Source organism: Harpia harpyja, chromosome 13 (genome assembly GCF_026419915.1).
Source record: "Harpia harpyja isolate bHarHar1 chromosome 13, bHarHar1 primary haplotype, whole genome shotgun sequence".
Lineage (NCBI taxonomy): Eukaryota > Metazoa > Chordata > Aves > Accipitriformes > Accipitridae > Harpia > Harpia harpyja.
Genome location: NC_068952.1, coordinates 1,604,587 through 1,629,953, shown reverse-complemented (window position 1 = coordinate 1,629,953; position 25,367 = coordinate 1,604,587). Strand labels below are relative to the sequence as shown.

At 46.0% G+C, this 25,367-nt stretch overlaps 1 protein-coding gene across 1 annotated transcript in view; it reads right to left on the bottom strand.

Moving 5' to 3' along the window:
- DTD1 (D-aminoacyl-tRNA deacylase 1) overlaps positions 1 to 21,862 on the bottom strand; it is a 29,083-nt gene extending 7,221 nt beyond the window's left edge. Inside the window, exons 1-4 of the mRNA XM_052806162.1 lie at positions 21,723 to 21,862; positions 18,871 to 18,961; positions 16,754 to 16,989; positions 7,432 to 7,529 (exon numbers count right to left, since the gene is read on the bottom strand). Coding sequence (XP_052662122.1) covers positions 7,432 to 7,529; positions 16,754 to 16,989; positions 18,871 to 18,961; positions 21,723 to 21,765 — 468 coding nt within the window. The 5' untranslated portion in view covers positions 21,766 to 21,862. The remainder of the gene's footprint in view (positions 1 to 7,431; positions 7,530 to 16,753; positions 16,990 to 18,870; positions 18,962 to 21,722) is intronic.
- Between the last annotated feature and the right edge of the window lie 3,505 nt (positions 21,863 to 25,367).

The following is a 25,367-nucleotide window of genomic DNA, read 5'->3' as shown; positions in this document are numbered from 1 at the left end:
TCTAGAGACAGCTTTTCCTTTTGCAATAGCTATGAATAACACCAGGAAGAAGTGAATGACACCAGAAGAGAATTATTTTGTTAGCAGTCTGCCGGAAAATCAGTGGCAGTGAATTCATGTTTCTGGAACCTCAAACCACAAGAAGAGCTGCAGATGTAGGTTTTAATTTCAGCAGTGGTGTGCCAAGCTGCTACAATTTCAAATCTTAAAAAAAAAAAAAAAAAAAAAAAAAATCACAACAACTTTAAGGACAGGTTACATTTCAGGAAAAGACCAATCCTTCAAAATGCTGTAGGGCATTACAAATCTAGCAGTTTAGTACTAATGCCACTAAGCAAATGATAGCACTGGATAAAATGATTATCAGAGGTCTACTGCAAAAATAAATCAATGGAAATGTCGTGACAGAAGAAGGGTAGTCTTCACAATCCGTTAAGGAGATGGCAGATCATCTGACTTTTTCCTTTTCCTTTCCACACATCTATACCTTAGACTTAGAATCAAAGTGGAGCTTTTTTCTCTTGAGAAGAGAACACAATCCTCCTGGCCAATGAGCAGCTCACGCAAGGAATTATATACTTCATTTTGTTCCTAGAAGAAAACTGAGCAGCACGCAATAAAGTTACACCCTATGGGCCCAAAGCCTAAGGCAAGAAAAGTGCTACCAGCCCTTCATCAGTTAGCCTGGTCTAACTGGCTGCCCAGGGTCTTGGAAAAATTCCCTAGCCAAGCAGTTTATCAGCTGCATGGCTTCCCCACCCGTTCTCCTTAACCGCTCTTTATCACCAGTGATATAGATAACCAGCTGACCTCCCTTTGGTTCATTTTCCTCAGCAAAACTTTCAGTGTAAGAAAATTAACTCAGAGGTTTGGGATTTTTTTCTTCGAAGTAAGCTCAAAAACAGTGCAACTGGAAGAAGAGAAACATCCAACGTTGGCAACACAGCATCTAGAAAAAATGTCACCTGACGGTGCCAAGGAGAGGGCTGTAGTTTATTTCTCATAACAGTGCATATGTTCACATGGGAAGGAAGAAAAACTAGGTGACAAAAAGCAAATCCAAAGACAACAGGAAAAATCCATTTGCTGCAGATGGAGGCCCTCACTGTACAGTCATTTACCGTAGTTTAATAGCATAAAATATTTGACACCAGCTGCATCAGGACTGTGCTACTGATCACACAATTCCAAGGCAATCCCCATCTCTCCCTACAATGAAAATGCAAGCTGAAGCAACGCCATACTTGGGGAACTGAAACACCTTCAGCTACATTATATTAAAATGTTCCAACTCAAAAGTGATAGAAAAGTTAAAATACTAGATTTGGGTTTTCTCCACATTCAGCAAAGAAATCACTTTTGGTTACACAGTTATGAGAAGTTTTTTAAGGCATAAACAATAGAATATTTATGTGGAATTCGTTTAATGGATTTTTCTATAATCAAGATCCTCCTGCCATTTAAAAATGTAAGTTACTTAAATGTCAGTCTTGAGAAGTTCCTCTCTCATCCAAAACGCTGACATTTCCAAGGGGCATTACATTTTTATTTACTCCTCATACAGACAAAGCGTGTGCATGCTGCTTTACCGTACTGACATAGGCAGGTTCAGTAACAAATATCTGCTCCAATGCTTTCATTCTTCTTATCCCTCCCACTACAGTGTCCAGTCCCAAAATATGGTTTAAAATACAATGTAGTTTATTTCATTCTGGACAGTAATGGAACAAACGGGCCCAGAGAGATCAGTTCAGCGTCTAATTAGAATACACGCATTAAACACTGAAACTGCTATGCCACTTCCCTTAGCAGAAGAAATAAAAACGCTCAGAATATTTCCAACCTGAATTCCACAATTATCCATAATGCTTTCAAAGTTCAAGGGGCTTTTTTTGAGTTGTCACCATGTCACCTCCCACAGCACCCTCTAAAACCTCTTCCTGCTCCATTTCTGTCTGGCTACTTCTACTAGCTACAAATTCCTATGAAAAAATACAAAGTACCTCTCCCTAACCTTCCCCAAAACAGGATATAAACATACAAAGCAGTCTGGGCATAGCTAACCTAATCTCAGCAATGATCGCAACAAACTTCATCAAGGCAGCACAGAAATTTGCTACGCTCTTAGGGCTCACCTCTGTAATTATCCAAATGGATGCATATAAGTTCAAAAGAAATTATCCAAAATTTGTTCACCAGCTAAGGCTGGAAAGTACAACCTTGTGATTTGTACTAGAACATTAGGAAAAATCCTTTTGTTTTCTGCATCACAGCCAAGAGTGAAGAGAAATACTTGATCTACCCTCACTCTCAAAGACTATGTAGGAAATGTAGTCACTATTACTGAACTCAGAACAGAATCACCGCATGCATATAATGACCTTCTCTCATTTAATGCCTTTTTGTTTTCACATTTCTTACCCAGTTTCTAATCCGAGGCTTTATTTTGCCTTTCAAGCAAAATTTCTTGCACATCAGACGTACCAAAAAGGTGCTTTAACAGTTCAATCAAATGCCAGCCATTTTTTCTTTTTCTATTATTCCATTCACATGTCCAAATTCCAAAATAATACCAAATCTTCAGGAAGGGCCCAGCAATCACTAACTACTGCTGGTGTAAGACTCTTCTGATTTACTTCATACTTTCAATTCATTTGCTTACTGTTAAATCAGACAACAATGGAACTGAACAGTTGACAACAAATTGAACTGTAGTAGCTTCCTCTGCTTACTTGGGTTTTGCAAACAGCTGGGATATTCTCTTTTTTATATATATATACACACACACATATTATATATACATATATACACACATTTTTTTTGTATGAGGATGACATTTTTTTTAATTAATTCTTTTATTAATTCTGTAGGTGATCTATTTATACCTCTCTAGCACAAGGAATATAAAAATACCTTTGGATTAATTAATCCACAGGTATTTTTACTAATTACATTGCTAAGGAATTATAAGGATCAGATTACCAATTACAACCACAGACAATCACTCAAAAAAAAGAGGTATTTCACTGTCACATCCAATGACATAAAAGAGCTATTCATCAACTATTTGTCTAATCTCTTTCTGTTAACATCACATTAAACACTGCAGGATGGTTTATTTATCTCTCCTTGCTAAAGCAGAACGCAAAAAAGATAAAAAACACACCATCTCTAAGCCTTAGTTCCCATGCTACAAGCAAATCAACAGACTGTATGACAGCAAAAAAAAAATGCAACGGGCAGGGAAGAGAGAAGAGAATGGCAAATTTAAATTGGTTCTTCTTCATCCCACATCTTCTATGAGGGGTGAGAGAAGATGGCAGACATGTCAAATAATATCCAGAAAGGATGCTTAAGAATGTCAGAAACAGCAGTGCCTCCAACAGTGTGTGTTAAGGTCCCGATATGAGCTGGAAAAGATACTCAGTTAAAAGAGCTGCCAATTTTCAAGGAAATGGGGTTCTTTGAAATGTGGCATAGATTAAATTCTTTGTGCATTCAAAGCGCGCACGGCTGGATTGCTTTATCAGTGTCTGTGCCACTGTAAGAGCTCATCCATTTCTGTGACAAACAGCATCGGGACTTGCAATGAGGGGGAACTGAGGGTGGCTCATGAAATGTGTGTGGACAACACACTGCAGAAGGAAGGTAAGCAAATTTACATTACTCTTATATGTCTGGAACCCGCTCAGCCCGTAGAAGGACTCTCTCTGTCCTCCTTTTCATAGGGTCCAGGCACAGACCCAGTAAGAAGATACTTGGTGTAACCTTACCTTAGGATAAATAACAGTGCTCTAAGCACATCCTGCACAAGAAGCCTCATCTTTGCTGATGAAGAATGAGGTTTAAGGAGGAAAGGAAGGCAATCAGCAGGCAAGACTTGAAGCAGCATCATTCAAATTAAACAGGGAATTCATGCCAGGCAAAGTTTGAAAACCAGCATCCTTCCCCGTCTTCAGCCCATGTCATGGCCACCAAGAAGGTGTTGTCAGACAGGAAAAGCAGGCAACTGTGAGGACAAAACCCTTAAACAAGCCAATGTTCCCCAAGAAAGAGATGGAAACTTGCCAAATCCAGCATGCCCTGGTGAATCCTCTTGGGTTATTTTATACCCACACACAGGACAGCAGGCGTAAAAGCTCTCTCAGTGCTCTACATTTCAGTCAGAAACTGCACTGTGCCATCCACCTACCCTTATACCAATGATTCCCACTAGACTACTTGAGCAAAAAAGACTGGTCACCAGTTTTTCCCTAGAGACCAAGACACCACGGGGCTCCATCTCACAGTCACAGGCAGCAGGACACGATGCTGCCATCCATCCTGCCACTAACGCCCTCAACTGAAGGCCACAATAAATGCTGCTATACAAAGGATATAGCCATCTGCACCTGAGACAGAACCATGCAAGAGCATGGAGAATTTGTGCAGTAAACGTTGCTCATTGGCATGAAGGGAACGTGCCTCTACCTATTTCACAAAGAGCTGGAGTGGCAAAAGCAGAGGGTCAATACTGCCACAAGTACCACAGCTAAAACCTCAGCCTTAACAAGTCTATAGCATAAATATGGCACCTGAGAACACTGGGCTATAACTCTCTTGAGGGTTGATGAGCAGTTCAAGGGCGACATTAAAGCACTCCATTTCTCTGCCACCCAGCTTTCTGCAGACTCTATTTCCCAGGCAAATCAGGCAGCAGCTCAATTCCTCCAAGTAGGGAGGAGTAGTGCTTACATCTACAATCATTCCTCACTCCAAAGACAGAGCTGCTGCTGCTAATTATGCATGGTTTGGGCTGAGAACTCTTTGTGCTAAAGCTATGAGGGTACAGAAAGAAAAATCAGGACCAGATGTAGTTCTTTCAGGGGCTGAAACATCACAAAAGGATACAGAACAGAATTTGGAGGTGAAACGAAACTGACTCCAAACCAAGATACCTTAGCTATTTAAAGCAACAAGAGATGCTTCTTTAGGCTTTCCCATGCTCTTTTCCCAGTAGGCTCCAAATGCCTTCAGTACGGTATTTTGAGATATGCAGAATTCCCAGGAGATGCATCATTCCCACTGATTACAGCCACCAGTTGCACTGCAGTTATCACAGAACCTATAAGCAGGCTTTAAAAGAGCAGGTATAAACGTACATGGCTGACTGAAAAACCCAAATGTCTGATTTTTAATTCAGAAGAGTGATGGTCAGATGGCAACTCAAGGACAGACCCGATCAGCAAAGTGATTTTATCTCGCTGGTCAACTGGTCAGGTAGTTTGGTAGGATCACTGTACATGGGACAAACTGCAGCTAGAAAGGTAGAATAGAATAGAATAGAATAGAATAGAATAGAATAGAATAGAATAGAACAGAACAGAATAGAATAGGATAGTTTAGTTCCAGATGGAAGTGACCTACAACAATTATCTAGTCCAACTGCCTGACCACTTCAGGGCTGACCAAGAGTTAAAGCATGTTATTAAGGGCATTGTCCAAAAGCCTCTTAAACAGTGACAGGCACTGACCACCTCTCTAGGAAGCCTGTTGCAGTGTTTGACCACCCTCTCAGTGAAGAAATGTTTCCTTATGTCAAGTCTGAACCTCCCCTGGCGCAGCTTTGAACCATTCCTGCATATCCCATCACTGAACCCCAGGGAGAAGAGCTCAGCACTTCCCTCTCCCCTTCCCCTCCTCAGGAAGCTGTACAGACCAACGAGGTCACTCCTCAGCCTCCTTTTCTCCAAACTAGACAAACCCAGAGTCCTTAGCTGCTCCTCATACAACATTCCTTCCAGCCCTTTCACCAGCTTTGTTGCCCTTCTCTGGACGCATTCAAGGACCTTCACATCCTTCTTAAATTGTGGGGCCCAGAACTGCACACAGTATTCAAGGGGAGGCCGCACCAACGCTGAATACAGCGGGATGATCCCCTCTCTTGACCGGCTGGTTATACTGTATTTAATGCAGCCCAGGATGGGGTTTGCCCTCCTGGCTGCCAGGGCACAGTGCCAACTCATATTGAGCCTGCTGTCGACCAGCACCCCCAGATCCCTTTCTGCAGGGCTGCTCTCCAGCCACTCCTCTCCCAGTCTAGACTTGTGTCCCATGTTAGCACATCCTAGGTGCAGAATCCGGCATTTGTTCTTGTTATATTTCATGCCATTGATGACTGCCCAGTGCTCCAATCTATCCAGATCCCTCTGCAAGGCATCTTGGCCCCTGAGAGAATCAACAGCACCTCCCAGTTCGGTATCATCAGCAAACTGGCTAACAGTGCATTCAACTCCTGCATCCAGATCACTGATAAATATATTCAACAGAACTGGCCCTAGAATAGAGCCCTGAGGAACACTGGAGGTGACCGGTCGCCAGCCAGATGCAGCCCCATTCACTACAACCCTTTGAGCCCTGCCCTTCAGCCAGTTCTTCACCCAACGCACCGTGAACCCACTCATCCCACAGTTGGACAACTTGTCCAGAAGGATGCTGGGAGGGACAGTATCAAAAGCCTTACTAAAATCCAGCAAAACTACATCCACCACCTTCCCTTCATCCACTAGGTGGGTGACCTTATTGTAGAGAGGTATCAAATCCGTTAGACAGGACTTCTCCTTTGTGAACCTGTGTTGACTGTGCCTGATGATTGCATTGTCCTTTAAATGCCTTTCAATAGCACCCAGTATAATCTTCTCCATAATTTTTCCAGCTACTGACGTTAGATTAGCAGGTTTGTAGTTTCCTGGTTCTTCCCTCATGCCCTTCGTATAAACTGCAATAACAATTTTAACAAGGTTAAGTAAAGTGTTACACAAATAGGGTTGGTGTGGCCACGCTGAAGCACAGTGGGTAATAACAATCCCTGCCCCTTCTCTTTCAGCCTGGGAAAGTTGGTCACTGTTGTGTTTAGAGAATGAGAAAACCTCATCACTACATTTGGTTTTCAGCATAGCCTGTGCTGTTCCTCAGCAGAGCTAACTCTGCTCTCCACTCAGACTTAAATTCAGGAATTAAATTTGCTGTTCTCTTGTTTCTGAGAAAGAGGAAGCTCTCCAGCTAATTGTTCCATCCAGCCACCCACGTGCAAAAGCCCCTAAATGTCAAGAAACTTCACTAAAAAAAAAAGGGGGGGGGGGGAGACACATTAAAAACATAGCTAATGAGTCATGATTAAACAGCAGCTTCAATGATGAGCAAGAATAAACTGTAAAAAGCTGTTTTGCATTACACATGCATGACCTTTAACAGGATGGCTGGCAGCTATCAACAGGCCAGGGAACTGAAGAAAACAATGCAATTATTTAACTTTTCAGAGGCTGCACAGAAGCACAAGGTCCTCATGCCTAAGGACAGGTACGCTGCTTCATAACAGGAATGCTACAAATTTGCAGAGGAGGCACAGCCTATACATCCACCCTTTCCAGACAGACCTTCTGGCTCACTTACCTGTTTAGGGTCAACAGTGGCAGCCGGGGACTCCAGTTCTATTGTTACAGGACCATCGTTCTGGATGTGTACCTGCATGTAGGCACCAAACTTGCCATCTGAAAAGGGAAGGGACAAGACGTGCTTAGGGCTCTTGGAAGGATAACTCATACCAAAATCTTTACCAAATGTGCTACTAAAAAGAAAAAAAAAAATACATAAAAAGACAGCCAACTATCAAACTGCAGAAAGCTACTAAGAAAAAAAAACAATCTGCATGCACCCAGCTATGTGGTCTGACATTCAGAGAGGACCAACACACAGCCAAGTACAGAAACATCCATGAAACAAGTCTACAGATAATCAAGGTGCTCACAGTTCAGGATAGGCAGGATAGTTCTCACAGGCAGGAGATGAAATTTTAAAAGCTGTAACAGCTAAGCCTAGGGATCCAGTCCAGCTAACCAGTTGATGTTTTGAAGAAATCTTATATATAGGCGAAAGATAAAAAGACCCGAAGCCTACTCTGAAGCATTTGATATTGAATACTCTAGAGCAGGGGACATTGATGTGCAGCTCAGTCCCAATCTGCTACAGCAATTTCTACATTCCTGTTTGCGACCTAGGCCATTCTTTGACAGAGTTTGGCAAAAAAGGTGGAAAAAAAGACAGTATCTACTCCGTCAACCCTGCCCACTTCACAGGAATACACTTCTAAAATCAGAAATGTCTATGTCATTTGTCATCAACGGCATTTATTAGCACACCAGCTGAGGCACAGACCACATTTTTGGTAAGCATTTGAGAAGTTTCCATCACAACAGACCCATGACTTTTTTATCCTGTATAGTCTACAAAAACCATCCCTTTGTATGCTGTCTTCATCTCACATCTCATTTTCCTTTGTGCAAACTTTCCTGCTCCATTTTTCCTAGTCCAGCTTTCTACTCCTCAAACTCACCCCACCCCTGGGCTGAGCCTACTTGGCTGCTGACTCCCACATATTCTCTTCTCCAATCCCACACACCTGGATAGCCCTTCTAGACCTTCCTGGTAGGGACAGCAACCAGAACAGACACCACCATATCAATACAAATGCATAGAACAGAAAAAGGTTTACTGCAGCAAGCAGACAGCAGTTATCCAAAGACTGGAACAGTCTCACTTACTAGGAAGGCAGGCCTGGAGCCTGCTCAGCAACACAACCAAAACTTCTTCCAGCACCACCTCGGAGAGTGAGCAAGGACATGCTGAAAGCCGTAGGCTCAAACTTCAGTGGAGCAACCACCCATTGGGAATATTTGCATGAGACTTTGTATAGCTACACAGCAGCTTTCCATGGCAACATGTGACATCCCTGACTGAACAGAGGTCAAATCAAACTGTCCTGACTCTTCATTAATGTGTTACTAGGGACAAATAGCTCTGGAAGAGTTTTCAGTCTCTCCCTGTCACATCCTGCAAGTCGGATAGAAGTCTGGTATTTGCTTAAAAGAAAAAGGAAAAAGAAAAGGCCTGTCCAACACATATGGGCCATATCACGACACATCTACTGCCCAACAGCTTTTGCAAAGGCTGCATGCCACAAGCCACCCCGTGCAAAGCTCTGGCAAAGCCAAAAACTATAGCCCTGCACAAGAGACTGCTGCCAATGGTCCAGTGGCCAAGGAAAAGGTTCCTGGACTGACCACTGAAGAATCACAGCAACAGAAACGCCAATGGGAAGGGGGCAAGCGCATGATACAAGGAAGTATTTCTATGAAAAGGAATGTGATTTACTGAACAAAAAGCTGCACAATTTTACCAGCTGCGCTCTTCAGATGTTTTCTGCCACAGAGGAGGTGGCAGAAGAGAACCTGTGTCCACCGTCCCAGCTCACTGTCTCTACACAGGGTCCTTTGATCAAATCAACCTTCAGTGTTCACATGGGCTATGTTATGGGTGTTGACTCTAGAAACCTGGCAAAGGCATGGCTGCCACAGCTGCACACCCCCAGGTCCAAACAGTAGCAAGGTTGAGCATGTATTCCCAGCAGGCAGACACTCACAAATACATGTATGCTACACACACACACACACACAACCCCAGCTGCACAGATATCAACAAAGATACACTCAGCACTCACATGAACACAAGTAGCACTTACAGCCTCACCCTGGACTCCTTGATGGCTGATCAGGATGAAGGTCTACTAGTGGGAAATATGTACAGATACATAAATGCAGACCCCTCCAGTAGCAGGGCTTAGATAGTCTGCCCAGTAGCTGCCTATGGATCTTGGCCTCCCCAGGTGCTGGCACCTGGGGATACAAGTCCCTGAAGCCTGCAGCCCTGCTCCAGCTGCTGGTACAGACCCCCCTCGCACACATACACACACACACACACACACATCTACCCCCAGCCCTCTGGCAGTTTGCTGGGCCCCCCCGGTCTTACCCTTAGAGACACACACATGCACACACAGGTCTCGCCCATAGACACCCCTGGTCTCTCAGCAGCTAGCCAGGACTCCTCTAGTCCCTCTCGTAGTCAGCTCCTCCTGTGGTCTCACCCTCAGGGACACACACCCAGACCCAGCTCGCAGACTACTGCACCTCCTCACCAGCTCGTCCTGCTGGGTACGTACTCACCCACACACTCTCACTCACAAACACGGGCCTCAGACCCGTGGTACCACTCCAGTTGCTGCACTCAGACCCCCATTCACACACAAGCACACAAAACAGTGGGTCCCACGAAATAGGTAGAAATAGACTTTAGTAAGAAGCCAAGGCAGACCGTGCTGATGGCGTGCAGGGCATGGCCACAAGCATACTGATCAGTCATTGCTTACATGCGGCTGGCCCTTTTTATACCTGTATCTCTTCATTTTCCCATGCTTGTTCCTCCCAAAGTCACCTAGATCCACTCCCTTCCCTGGCTTTGGTTCCTCACCTAAACATCCTATAGTAAGTCTTGTGTGACCCTGAAATGCTCTCCTCCTGCATGTGTCCCGTATCCCTAGGCAGTGACCCCCCTCAGTCCGAAAGGTGCTCCAGAGAGCCACTCCTGTTGACTCCCCACGATGGGCATCACACCTGGACCGCAGACGGGACTGAGGGTCCCCCAGAACTGCCCTGGGAGGGGCCCGGACAGGGTTTGCGATCCTCCAAGTCCAGAATTTGGGTTCCCCTGCCTGCCTCTGTGCTCTTTTGTGTGTGTGCAGACCAGTTTTGCATCACATAACCTAAGAAGAACTACTACAGCAGGAGTGAAAACGTCTCCCCATCTACTCCACTGTAGGGTCAGTACCCTCTGGCGGGAGGGGACAACTGAGGCTGCGGTGGCATGAAAGAATGGCACATCAGAAGTTACTGGCACATCAACAGTTACTGCAGCTGACTTGATTGGGTAAACTGGGTAAATAGAGATACCATGAAGCTGACAGTATTTCAGGAAAGGATCAGTGTGTCCTGAATGCTAGCTAACAGTGCAGAACAAAAAAAGAAGAGCGTTACTAAATAATTGCAGAAAATAACAGAAAATTTAGGAGACAAAAGTATTTACAAAGCAAGTGAAAAAAAATCAGCAAAACCTGTTCTCATTTTATAAATCTGCAGGAGCCTGAAACATGTAAAGGGTCCCACTGAGAAAAGATGTCAGAGCAATCAAAAACCTAGTGATTATCATTTTCTAGCACAGTTTTCAAACCCTTTGCCACCCATGATAGATGAGAACGTGCAGGTAAAACCCAGGCAGTTTTTCTCTAAATCTGTAGCTTATGGTTTCACTGGTGAATCATGCAGACATGCATTTTCAGAGATGCCTACAAATGACTCTCAGTTGAAAAATAAAAGCTTGAAGAATGCTTGCTGCTTTTGGTTAGCTGTATCTGCACATCTGAAGTCCAGCTACCATAACGTGTAAGAGTCTCAGACTCTTACAAATATTGACTACAGCTCAGGAATCTCACAGAATTGTTTCCTGCACAGAAAAAGAGAGTTTCTGCATCTGACAAGCACAATAAAACAAGACTCTATACCTTCATGCAATGAGGGAAGGATCTACTGACATGCTTAGAAAGTGGTTATATTGCTTCTTTAGGAAGATCAAGCAGACACTACTTGAGCTGCTGCTCCTAGAAGGGTGGTTGTTGTATTGACTGTGCATACGGAAAGAGATTTACCTATACACTGATCACATAAACCAGTCAAAACTAGTGCATCTTTCTTTAACAAAACAATAAACAAAAAATACCATCTTGAACTTAATTAGTGGGAGCACAACGTTTCAAATAGCTCTCTACATACCATATCATCCCTCTGCTCTACTTTACTCACAGAAAAGGACTGTCTTTTGCACTTCCCATACATGTATGGACCTAAAAGAAAAAGTAACCTTCACAGGCCCCTTTTTTCACAGGAGGATAAAGTGGTCAAATAAGCCCCCACCTTTACCAGCACACTCAAAGCACTCCCATGTCACAAGCACTTTCTATCTTGTTTCAGCATCAGAAATATTATCAAGGGACATCTTTCTGTAACAGCTCCTTCCCATTCTCCTCATACTTAAACTTCCAGTCTTTTGACCCAAGGTCACCCCAGGTCAAGGTGACTCACAGCTCAGAAAGTTTAAGATTTAGAGCTAATAGAAACAGTACAGTACTTAAAACAGAAATGTCTGTTAATGCTGCCCTCCTCTCAGACTTTCCCGTCAAAAACAGGAAGGGTCTCGGCGCCTTGCAACCACCACAATATGAAAGGCAGTGTGGGTTTCAGTCTCAGCAACCTCATTCTCCCAAAGGATTTAAAAAGCCAGCTGAGGGAGAATTTCTTTATGCATTCCAAAATCCCTTTATTGGTCTTAATCCACAATGTCTTGCAGACCACCACACGCCCCCATCTTCAAGCCTTCAAACATACTGCAAAGGTGATGCTGTTGTAAGAAGCAGCTGCCACCCTTATCACAAATTGATATGTCCTGTAGTTTCAGGGACCATGGTCCTCTGCACAGTATGTGCTTTCGTCATGGGACACTTCTGAGGTTTTGTGCTGGCAGTTCCCTTATACAACAAAACCAAAGGGTTCTAGTGTCCATTGGTCCCCATGGCTCTTTTCAAGAAGTGGCCCCACTGTAACACAGCTTTGTTCTCTGCAGCTTCAGGGTCTGGTCTTGCCTGAACGAACAAGGGAAAGCTAAAACCTAGTTTCACAATTTCTTCTTAAATCAATGCCTAATCCCTCCTTAGGAGGAGATGCTTCTTCAGCAGAATCTCGCCCAGTGCTGGCTGCCTGCCTCAAAGACATGCTCCTGCCTTCCTTCCCTTGTCCCAGTGGCTACTGTAGTGTCAGTATATGGCAATTCATATAACCTTTCGGAGAAGGCATTTTTCATTTCTGTGTTATGGTTTCCTGAAGAGGTAAGTTGAGAGACAAGCCTGACTCCCCTAAAACAGACTGACATCTGTGGTACCACCGCATTTTGTGTTCACCTAAGAGCACACCAGTGGAACACATCACCTCTGCGGCGCTCGGGCAGACAGGCCGCAAAGGAGTTGATTGTTCTGCCCTTGAATGCAACTTCTGAAACTCTGATGCAGACAAATCCCTCTTCTGCACAGGACTTCAAAGAAACTGAAGACATCAGCTCTTCCATCTCTCTGTTCCAAAAGTCTGTCCAGGTTGATTTTCATTTTTCAGTCAGAAGGAAAGGAGGAGAAAGAATCCACCCACCTTGGATGTTGGGTAAATTTACCTTTACTTTGGGTAAATTTATCACATGACCCTGTACTGTCCATGGGAGACACTAACAACTTACCCTTAAATACTATTTCTTTTCCTGCTTTTTATACTACAATGCTCTTCAATGTGGTAAGTACCTTTCCCCACTTTAAGACTTCTTGACTGATCAAGTCACCTCCCTGCAACATCCTCTGCAATGAAATAGGATCCTACAAATATAATTAAATTGACAAGTTTATTCTGCTGGACACCCATGTCTTCAAATTCCTTTTCCCTTAGAATCTGGCATGCATGCCTTCCTCAGAGGCAAAGATGATCTTTATCTGAGGTGAGACAGAGAAGCCAAGTCTGAGATGTAAAGACTTGAAAATGAGACATAATTTACTTTCAGAATATTTTTTGGACATATCTTAAGCCTCATGACCTGGAAACTTCACACTGGTTTTATTCAGAAGTCACTTCTAAGCTTGTCTACTTGGAAAGTTATTCCTAATTAACCCCATGCGGGTACTCTTGCTCCAGATCAGAGCACTTATTCCAAAGTGACAACACTCACGAAGGGAATTAGTCAGAGAGAATAATTCTGCTCTCAACTTGCATCAGACCTTAATCTGAATTAACCTCCTCCTTGTGGAACAGTCCTCTCATATTTACTCAGATATTGCTATTAAGGGAGTGAGATACTTCACACTCTTTGCCATGCTAATCCTTACTGCCTCAGAAGACTAAATCCACATTCAAGACAGAGAGCGAAGGCCCTGACACACAATGAGAAGCCTTGGTAGGCCAAGTTTTTGGATATTAGCATGTACAACAGAGTACTTAGACCTGCATTCACCAGCTCTGCTCCTCAGAGTGGAGTGAGGTGTTTAAGAATGAATTTCACACCGAGAAAGCACTGAAGCAAGACAAGCAAGCACTTATGATGCAGCCTTCTCTTTCCTAGACATGGGTACCCGTCTGCAGTCTTAAGACATCTGTGTTAAACTAGGACCCATGGCTCTGAGCCTTCTCCAAGATTTTGTTTGTTAAACATCCCCCTGCTCTGGGTGTGAAAGAATGGTTTGCGCTTCTCTTTGGGGAACACTTACCATTCTGAGCAACTAGATGGCAAGCTCCAGATAGACCAGATACCAGACGGAGGAGCTGCCTGCCCAGCACCTACAACAGTGGCACACGTAGTAGCTCAACTTCCAACAGCCAAATTAGTCTACTGAAAAAATACAGGGACTAGAAAACACAAGGCTCTTGGGCAATATGGCAATTATTGATCTGTCTTTGACTCAGCTACACAAATTCCACTTTAAATTATTAACTTATTCCTCTAAAATGCATTAAGCAATTTGTAAGATCAAAGGGAAGGGCACCTACAGCAATCCAGAGAATCAAACCCTAATCTCCCAATAACTACAATTGCATGTGCACGTATGTGTATGTGTAGGGGAAATACATGAGTACAGATTTTGAAGATAGAAGGTAGAGCCTCATGCTGATACCCTAAGCCTATTTTAATAGTCCAGCAGCTCATTCAACAGTGCTCCTTCCCAGGGCTCTCCCATCACCCTTTGTGACACAGTAGCATGCAGGACAGCCCCCAGCAAGTCAGGTTCTGATTTCTTTAGGACTTTTTCAGGGCAGAATTCAGTATGTTTGCATGCCACACTAAATCACAGCCCAAGTATTACAATTTCACCAAGTTATGCTTACACTCAAGCAGTCCTGCTCACATACAGCCTGCCAGCGCATAAAGGCTCTGTGCTGTAATACACCTCAGCTCAGGGAAACTGTAAACTCTGGTGATGCAACCACAGGACTTAGCCTACTACCCATGAAACTGCCAAGCTTCAGAAACTTTGTATGCACAAAAATAAATAGATAAAACAAGCAAACAAACAAAAAAAACCTGGCAAAGCAATTGGCATAACAGAAACTTCGATCATAAAAGTCTAACAGACTTGGATGCAGCACAACATAGACTGGCACAGCCTAAAAAGTAAGCAAAATTATAAATTAACGGGCGGTTGCAGTGCTGCCAGCAGTTTCAAATGCATGTGTTATCTAACACAACAGCACAGGCAGTCACTCTTGGGTTTCTAAATCTGTTTTCAGCATGAAAAAAAAAAGCAGAAATGAAAGCTCTTTTTGCAGGAAGCATTGGCAAACAAGTGCCAAAATACGGGCACTTAACAACAACGGCTATTCATTTCAGGTGTATAACTGCTATTCACTGACAAGAGAAGTTAAAAAAGCTGCTGTCAAAATATAAACTGATTGAAAGTATTTCAGAAACAGAGCATTTTGCAAAGCCCAAGGATAAAGATGTAGATATACAGAGATATATCAATTTTTCCACACCTCATTTAAGTGAAAGAAGAAAGTCCATACTTGCTTTTAGTTTACAAGGACATAAGGGTCTAACTCAATCAAATCTTATCAGAGCAAACCTTATTCCCATTGACTTCCCAGGAAGTTCTGTTACCAGTTTCAGAGGCACAGGAACGGGTCCTAACTTAGTCATAACTCAACAAAGACGAAGATTCAAAAAGCTCGTACTCTGAATTCATTAGAACAGGAGTTTCCTATGTTACAGACTGAAAGGGATGCAGGGAAGGGCTATCAGAAATGCATTCCTTATCATCAACAAATGTTGACTGGAAGAACATATCAAGCTACTGGAAAGCTAACACAAGATGGACATTTTATGTGTGCATTTCACTGCACCTCCTTGGAAAGCACTGGGATAATTACCTTCATCTACAGTCAATATGGAGATGAGCCTCTAAATCTTTCCCCAGCTATCAGTATTCTGTCCTTTTCTCCTTTTTTTCCTCATAAGGAAAGTAAGGCTGACCATTATCTATTAATAGCCCCCATTTAAAAAAATAGTCTTTTCTAGACACTTGTCTTCTGGGCAGGTGTACCAAAAATTCAAGTCTAAGTATGAAAACAGCCAGAAAGCAAACAGAAAAGATTAAGGGTGGATAGAGCACAAATGCAAAGGGAAGCCAGGCATTTTCTGGTCAAGACAAAACTGTTGCATACATGGCATAGAGTTGAGAAAAGACAGTTTAAATCAAACACTGTTCTCAAGTAGCACATTACACCTCCCACTGTCATCATTACTGTTTAACAGAATGTAAAACTAAAGTGACAGATGGAGCTACACTGTCCATCGCACACTGGTGACGCCTCAAGTCTGACTAACCACATATGCCTCAGAAAAAATGTTCCTCCTGGGTTAATCTAGCTACACAACACAAAACATCCAGCCTTTGAAGGAGCCTGACTCCAGAGCTTGTTCTCATGGCTGCAGCCTCTCTGGGTTACGTCGTCAGAGTCATTGCTCACATTGTACAGCCAATAACAATACAAGAACATCTACATGTCAAACTGTTCCAGAGGAACACCAGGGAATGGCTTGGCTAGAGGAAGACAGGAGTGATCACCCTGCCAGGCTGCGAGTGAAAATACCGTAACATCCCCTTATCTATTGCCACGTAAAGACAGCTCCTGTGCAACACAGACAGATAATTGCAGAATAAAGAAAGTAACGATCAGGGAAGAGCACATACAAACAAGGTCCACTGGTCACATCAAGAACCTTACCAACCTTTTGCCCTTACCTTTAATAAGCTCTGGTTTGTAGGCTTTTCTTAGCTGCTCTAGGAAGTTGTTATAAAAACACTCCGCCTGCTCTGTAGGCATTGCCATGTGGTAGTCGGGCTTGTTTCCTTTCAGGATGCACTGCAGAGTAAATTGGCTCACACACAACACTTCATACTCTTTATCCATGACGCTTTTGGACCAGTGCTTCCCGCTTTCATCTTCAAATACTCGCAAGTTCAAGATCTTTCGAACCCTAGGAGGAGAAAAAGATAATTCCTAAATTGTCCCAGGCAAGATCAACAGGTACAAGTTAATGCCTACCACACGGGATGAGATAAAAGGGAAGGCAGATGCATATTCGTTCTGCCTCCACATAACAAGATACCCCTTTGTCCCTTCCTTCCTAAACCATGGGAATCTCGTCACATTAGGCAGAGCCATAACCAAGAAAGCCCTTACACACATATATAACATTGTCAGACTATTAATTAACATCATCATTTTACAGAGCATGAGATCAGGACAGAATAACTGGAAGTTACAGGGTGACATAAAGATGGCATAGGAAGTAAGAAAGCTTACTCTTTACTATCTGATTTTACGTGTCACAACATTATTTAATGTGTGAATAACTTTGGGAATTTTAATCCTCCCACCACACTGGGAAATCACACTCAGTATGAAACGACTATAAATAAACTATGGTTGTTTCCAAACATATATTCCTCCAGCTCTGTCACCTCCTAGCACTCTTTCCAAACCCAGCCCTACAAGCCAGATGAGGACAGCACTTTTTCATCAGGATCATAGAATCACAGAATAGTCTGGGCTGGAAGGGACCTTTAAGGGTCATCTAGTCCAACCCCCCTGAGGCACAGTCACAAAAATCATCCTTGCCAATTTGTGCATGTCAAAGACAAATGGAGTTGCTTCCTGAATGAAGTGGATGGTCAAAAGCCTTGGAAGGTGTCAGCACATAGGCTTAAATCATCATCACTGCAGTATTTTAATGGTAAAGATGTTTGTTGTTTCATTTACAGGATTACTAAAGTTTCCTTTAATAGGACTTGCAAGAGCCTGGTTAAGCTGATTTCTTTCATTCCTTTTTTTCAGATGCTGGCTTCCTGCCTTTCCTGCGTCAGTCATCCAAACAACCTGGTGTTGAGAGCACAGTCGCTACAGATCACCCGTTTGCAATATTCCCAAGCAACTTTCACATTCACCAAGGTAGGAATGAGAAACAACAGAGCAAATGTTACACACTGAGGAGGCAAACAGTAAGGCAAGCCAACCGAGCATGTCATAATAAAAACACCTTCAGCTTTGCTGCAATTCTCTACAAGTTTCACATGTTTATGTGAGATCTTTTGTGGCCTTTAGTTCACATCCCCACTGTCTACCTTCTCTTCCACATCTGCTAAGGGTTGTTCTCACCTTCGCTCAGATTCTTGTCTCTTCACTGCTTGAGCTTTTCCTCTTCTTGACACAAGTTAGCTCAATTACCTGTTTCTTCTTTGCCTTCATAAGAACTGAGGTCAGACTTAGAACAATGAACAGTCCGAAGGAGACAGAGAAGCCCCTGGAGAACTCTCTCTTGCATGTGTTTGCTGGGCAAATCACAGTATTTTGTGGCCATGGAACAGATGGCCAGAGCCAGCCCTCCAGGCTGCCAAAATTGATTCACTTTTACAGAAAAGGAACTGACAAGACTATCCAGCCTTTTGGAAGAACAAAACTTCTTACATGCAAGCTAAAATGAGAGTCTGAGGTTCCTAATACAGCCCATCCTTAAAGGATGGACTCCTCCTGGGTAAATTCATACAGTAAAAAGGACAGACATTCAATAAAGGGAGATCAGAAAAAAACAACATGTTGATTCTTCCTTTTTGAGTCAGTTCTTCATAAAAAACACACAGACAAGCAATGGCAACAGATTTTTCTCAATGGAACATAAAAAGAAAACTCTAATTAAGAAAACTGTATTTAGGGTAAAATCTGAAGAGGAACTAAAAGGCAAACCCGAGTTTCCCAACAGGAGTGCCCCATTTGTTTGGCTACTGCACAGGTATCACTGATTCAGTGTCAGAAACGCACAAATAAAAGAGTACAAGGCAAAAGGAAATATGTGACTTACATGTGCTCCAGCTCTCTTTGCGTATCTTCCAAAGAAATGCCCAGCAGCACACAGAGGCCTCGTCCTATTGAACTTATTTGTTCACCACCCACTGGGGAAGAGGGGGAAAAAGAAAATTAAGGCTAAATGCACTGTCTCGTTTTATGACACAGGTGAGTACTGATTTCAGCTGGCAACTGTACAACCACCAAAGAAAACATCATTCTAAACCCTTCTTCTCTGTCTTAAGTTTGTTAGAGAGTAAAGATCATATAGAAGCCCTCTTTCAAAAGTTTTCCCAATAGCCTTATTTGTGAGAGACTAGCTCAAGATGACTACTCCAGCATTTAAAAACACTGTACAAAGATTCTTTACTACAACTGATCAGCAGTGCTAACCAGAGAGGTGGCAGAACTCTCTCCAATCCTTGTAAAAATTATCCACCTGGTTGATATCAAGTGTACTCAATTTCTTTAGTCCACCACACCTACTTTGCATTAGTTGTGAAAAGGTGATTTCTATTTGATATAGTCCTCATGGATTTTTTGAAACAAGACCTGCAAATTCTACCCTCCTAGCTAGCAACAGCACCTCTTTAATGACATCTACAATAAAACACAAACCATCACAGATCCACTGTGTTTACCTAAGAAATGTTTTAAATTATCTTAATTTATCTTAATTTAAATTATCTTAACATGCTTGAGCCTGAGATGACTGTAGTTAGATTTAAATGAGATCTTAAAATCAAGATAAGCACCCGCTACCCAGCTGTTAAAACTATATCCAGGCTTATGCAACTGGGAAAAAAAGCCCCAAACATTCCGTAAAACAAAAGGAGAGCAGGCCCCCAGCAAAAGCTGAAAGCTTGTGTCTGTGCACCGGTGACCAGAGCTGGACTATTCCCAATGGGCAGAAGGAAACCAGGGGAGAAAACTCCTCCCAAAACCTCTTCCTTTCCATCCGATATGGGTATGAGCCCTCCAGCTCAGAAATCTATCCTCCCACTAAGCACAGCACTATCTCCCTCACAGAGGGACATCTCAAACTCTTTTAACAGCCAGAAACAACAGTTTAAATTCTACCCAGAAATGTGGCAATAAGTCAGCCACAATCCCAGTGCTGACAGGGTCTGACCGCTATTGTACCCTCAGTGCACAAAAGCTGTGCTCCTTCCTTATTCACAGGCATGCTCTTCCTTCCATTGCTTATGGACCATCCACACACAAGCAGAACTATTTCTTTAACGTGCAGGCTATCCTGCTGCACACCACCTTGCCCCTGGGCCCCACAGCAGGCACACTTACTGCCTCATACGCAAACTTCTTGGGAATTTTAAGCATTTTGAACACCGAAGGTCCAACTGGTGCAACAGCCAGGACATACCGCCAGGACACACCATTCCTACCCGCAGCTAAGCACGCACCAGGGCCATCACTGGCTTCCTTGACCCACATAAGCAATGCATGGTGGCAACTGGGACAGCACTGCCGACACACGCAAGCAATGCAAAAAAGTGAGTCAGGCTGCACTGCCAACACGCTTGCAATGCAAGGAGGTGACTGCGACTGTAGTGCCGACACATGCAAGCCATAGGAGAAGGCAACAGAGATGGCACTGTCACGACACACAAGCAATGCAAGGAGATGACTGTGACTGTAGCGGCAGCACATGCAAGCCATGCAAGGAGGTGACTGCAACTGCACTGCCAAAGCACGCAAGCAACGCATGGAGGCAGCTCTGATTATAGTGCCGACGCATTCGAGCCATGGGAAAAGGTGACTGAAACTGCACTGCTGACACACACAAGCTATACAAAGAGGCAACGGTGCCAGCACGTGCAAGCCATGCGAGGAGGCAAGAGGGACAGCTCCATTGACACACACAAGCAACGTGCAACAGTAATCGGGACAGCCCTGCCAACACAAGCAAGCAATGCAAAGAGATTACTGCGGTTATAGAGCCAACGCATGCAAGCCATGCAAGGAGGCAACTCTCATTATAGAGACAACATTTGCAAACCATGGGCAAAGGCAACGGGGACAGCACTGCCAACACACATCAGCAATATAAAGAGACAACTGTGACTGTAGTGCCAACACATGCAAGCACTGCAAGGAGGCAACTGCAACTGCGCTGCCAACGCACGACAGCAATGCAAGGAAGCAACTCTGATTATAGTGCCAACACATGCAAACCACATCCCTGGCAACTGGGACGGCGTTGCTGACACATGGAAGCAATGCAAGGAGGCAACTCGTTACAGTGCCCTGACACATGCAAGCCATAGGAGAAGGTGACCACGACTGCACTGCCAATACCTGCAAGCAATGCAAGATGACAGCACAAGCCAGCCACGGGAGGATGCGATTGGGATGGCGCTGCCAACACACGCAAAAGAGTGCACGGCGGTAATCGGGACAGCCCCGCCGAACACAAACCAGCAACGCGAGCCGACTGCGCCTGCCGTGTCAAAGCACGCAACCCACTCCAGGAGGCAACTGGCCTGCCAAACCCCCGCAAGCCACGCAAGGAGGCAACTCTCATTACACAGACGACACACACGCTAGTGGGCCGGCACCAAGAAGCAAGCGAGCCGACCCACGCCAAACCCACGCAGGGGGACGACGGGGGAGGGGAAGGAGGGCCACCCACGCACGCCAGCCGTGGGTGAAAGCGAGGGGGACGGTGCTGCCCACACACCCAGAAGGAAGGCGAGGAGGGGAAGGCGCTGAGGGGCCGTTGCAGGCCGCGGCGGGGAAGGGGGAGGCGGGGAGGGGGGGGCGGGCGGAGCGTACGCTCCGCCCGCCCCCCCCCTCCCCGCCTCCCCCTTCCCCCGGCCCCGGTGACCCTCCCGGTGGCGGCACACTGACCTGTGACACTGGCCTGGGCCACCCGCTGAACGATGGCCTTCATGGTGGCGCGGCCGCGCAGCGCAGGCCCGGCGCCGGTTACCGGAGTGGGGAAAGGCGACGGCGCTAGGCAACGGCGGCCGCTCCCTGCCGGACCGCGCTGCTTACAGCGCCCTCTGGCGGCTCGGAGGTGCTGCCGCAGCCTCCGCGTGAGAGCCGCTGTAGGTCTGTAGGGTATGTATATATATAGGGTGTATGTGGTGTATGGCATAGGCATAAGCGGTGCCTGTAGGGGTTTCCCCCTATAGGAAGCCTCTGTAGAAAAGGGAGGTGTGCCCAAAGGCAGGCGAAGGGTCGACAAACGTTTTGCGTGCCGAGGGGCTTCCTTTCTCTGAAGGGAGTTGATGCCTATAGGGTCTTTAGCAGGGGGTGCCTATAGAAAGGAGCAAATGCAGGTAACCAGGGCGGCATCCTCTATGGGTAGGGCTATAGGGGCACAGGGGGGTGCCCATAGAAATTAGTGGCTGGGATAAGCCTTCTGAAAAAGGAGGCGGTGGCTGTAGGGACCAGAGGAGTCCATATAGAAAGGCGGGTCTGTAGGCACATAGGCTGGGCCTCGTGGTATAAAAGCTCCTATAGAAGCTGGGGGGTGTGGGCAGAGGGGCTGGAGACAACAAGGTGGTGTCTGCAAGGACTGTGAGGAGATCTTACAGACACCAGTGTCCTAGAAAAGGCTATAGGGACAGCAGGCAGCTCCTATAGAAACAGGGAGGTGTCTGCAGGGGCAGGGAGAAGCCCCTACAGAAAGGACGGTCTGCTTGTGCAGGGTCTCGGGTCAGCTTCCTCTAAAGGGAGGCTGTATCTATAGGGACTGGGGGAAGCCCCCTGTAAATAGTAGAGGCTGGGGCAGCCTTCCAGAAGTGTAAGTGGTGGCTGCAGGGAGCCCCTATAGCAATGAGGGTCAGCAGTGAGAGAAGATGGGGGAAACGCCTATAGAAAACAGTGGCCAGAAGCAGCTTGCTGTGAAAGGAGGTGATGTCCATAAGGACCAGGTAAAACCCTATAGAACGAAAGTTAGTTACAGCCACAGCAGCTGGGGGGCAGTACCCTACAAGAGGAGGTAGCATGTGTAAGGATCAGGGAAACCCCTATAGAAACAAAGGCCTGGTGGAGGGCCTGGAGCAGAAAAAGTTTTTAGCTTACAGTAGTTTCTCTGCACTTGCAGTTCCTCTCTTGTAAGCTTTTATTTGAAGGACGATTAACAACTCTCATATCCCAAATGTTCCTTCCCGTTTACTAATTGTTCTTAAGTACCCGTTTCAAAGCTGACCAGTTGAGGAGCCATTCTGGGTACATCCCGATCACCCAGGTACGTCCTGCACACCAGCTGGGAAATGAACTTCACGAAAATAGCCGCAACAGCCACCTGGTCAGAGCGTTGGACCCAAGACACCAGGCAGCGTGCAGATTCGTTAACATCTCACAACACGCCTAGTTGAACCCAGTTCATGTTTAGTAATTTGAATACACATGCAAAGAACAGCAGTGATCCGAGCAGATGAGAAGATCTGCAAGTTCTGCGAAGTTGTGTCAGAGATGGAGCTGTCGTTTCAGCAATGGAAGAGAAAGTTTTCCACCGACGGTCTGGTGCCAGGCGCCAGGATGACTTTCTTGGAGAAGCCAGCTCCAGCACCAAGTTCTGAGCTTCCAGACCATTCAATTTTCAGAAGGAGGGCTGTCATTAGGATCAAAGAATGATTTCACACGCCTGAGCAGTCGAGTAATAGGAGGTTGAACTTCCTTGTATGTTATTATTGTTGTCACTTTTAATCCTAAAGCTGTTTCTCTAGTGAATACTTCCTTGTGGGCTGCTTGGTTTGCCTGAGGATCACTTTCATTCTCTAAGGAATAGGGAGGGTAAGGGGGGAGAAAAAAAAAAAGAGCATAGCAATAAAAATGTTTTATCCCTTCATCATGGCAAAACAGCAGCTGCATAGGCATTCGGTCTTTCTTTTTTTGCTTTTTCTTAAACTCTGAGAAACAGATAGCGAAGATCTGGTGACTGCATCGACAGAAAAGGTGATTTACTAGGGTAAGTTAGGTTGCTGCACTGGTACTGAACTAGTATCAGTACTACAGTAGCAGCAATAACAACTGGCTTCCAAGTTATGCACATTACAGCTAGCTCCACGTTACTACACCTCAATAAGCAGCAGGCTGCTGAGGAAGAGCAACAGGAACACGGAGAGCCGATATAATAGGATGTTTTCAGTTGGAAGGGACCTACAACGATCATCTAGTCCAACTACCTGAGCACTTCAGGGCTGACCAAATGTTAAAGCGTGTTATTAAGGGCATTGTCCAAATGCCTCTTAAACACTGACAGGCTTGGGGCATTGACCACCCCTCTAGGAAGCCTGTTCCAGTGTTCAACCACCCTCTTCGTTAAGAAATACTTCATCGTGTCCAGTCTAAACTTCCCTGGGTGCAGCTTTGAACCATTCCCACAGTGCAAATAAAAGCACCAAGTTGGAAAGGGTCTAGAGGTCTAGAGCCTGTTCTTGTCACCAGAGATAAAAGCACATGCTTTTCCCACCAACACGGGATTTATCTCCCTTCCGGGTAAACCTCCTCGGGCCGCCCACCCTACCAGCAGGAGCCCTCACACCCGGCAGCCCCACAGCTCCGAGAGCCCCGAGAGGCAGGCAGGTAGGCTGCCAGGGCAGTTCAGCGCTGGCAGCACCCAACGCTGCCGTCCTCGGATGAGGGAAGAGCCAGAACCGGGGCTGGGGGGGGAACCCCACCGCCCTCAGCGCCTTTCCCGCGGGCTCCGGAGAGCGCCCGAGCCCCGCCCCCAGCCAAGCCCCGCCTCCCTTAGTCAAGCCCCGCCCCCTCCGCCAAGCCCCGCCCCTCAGCCACGCGCCCCCTCAGCCCAGCCCCACCCCCTCGGCCGCGTCAGGCACCCGCCGCCGCCGCGCTGCGCCGAGGTGACCCCCAGGCGGCGTCCCCGGACTCGTGGTCGCTCTAGCCCGTACCGGGCTCGCCGCCGCTCTCGGTGCCGCCGCTGTTGAAGCTGTAGTGGAGCATGGCCCCCAGCACGGTCCAGCCGCCCAACGAGTAGAGCAGCGCCGCCCGCGCGTTCCACACCGCCGCCCGCATCGTTGTTCCCCCCCCCCGCCCTCCTCAGTAACGCCCGCGCTCATTGGTCGGGCCCCGCCGCCAATCGGGCGGCACGCGGCGCGACGCCCGCGCGCGCATGCGCCCCGGGCGGCGGAGCGGGAAGGAAGCGGAAGATGGCGGCGGGGAGCGAGGGGCTGCTGCCGCTGCCGCCATAACGAAAAAAGCTGCGCTCCTGCTGGAAAACACAGCGGCTGGGGGCGGTGGGAGGATGGCGGCAGGATGAGGGGCAGAGCGGGTTGCGCGGCCGCGGCCGAGAACCCAGTTTGGGCGGGAGCTTCGCGACTGACGCGGCGGAGGGGGTGTGAGGTGATTCAGGCCGGCGCAGGGAGCCCACCGGGAAAACGTCTTAACTCGGGTGCAGAGCCCGAGTTAGCAACAGCTGCACCGCCGGCTTTCAAGCCTGTTCATGCTGGGCTGAAGTGAGAGAAGGCAGGGCCTGACGTGACCCTGAGGCACTGCTTCAGCATGCCACGGTCATGCTCAAAG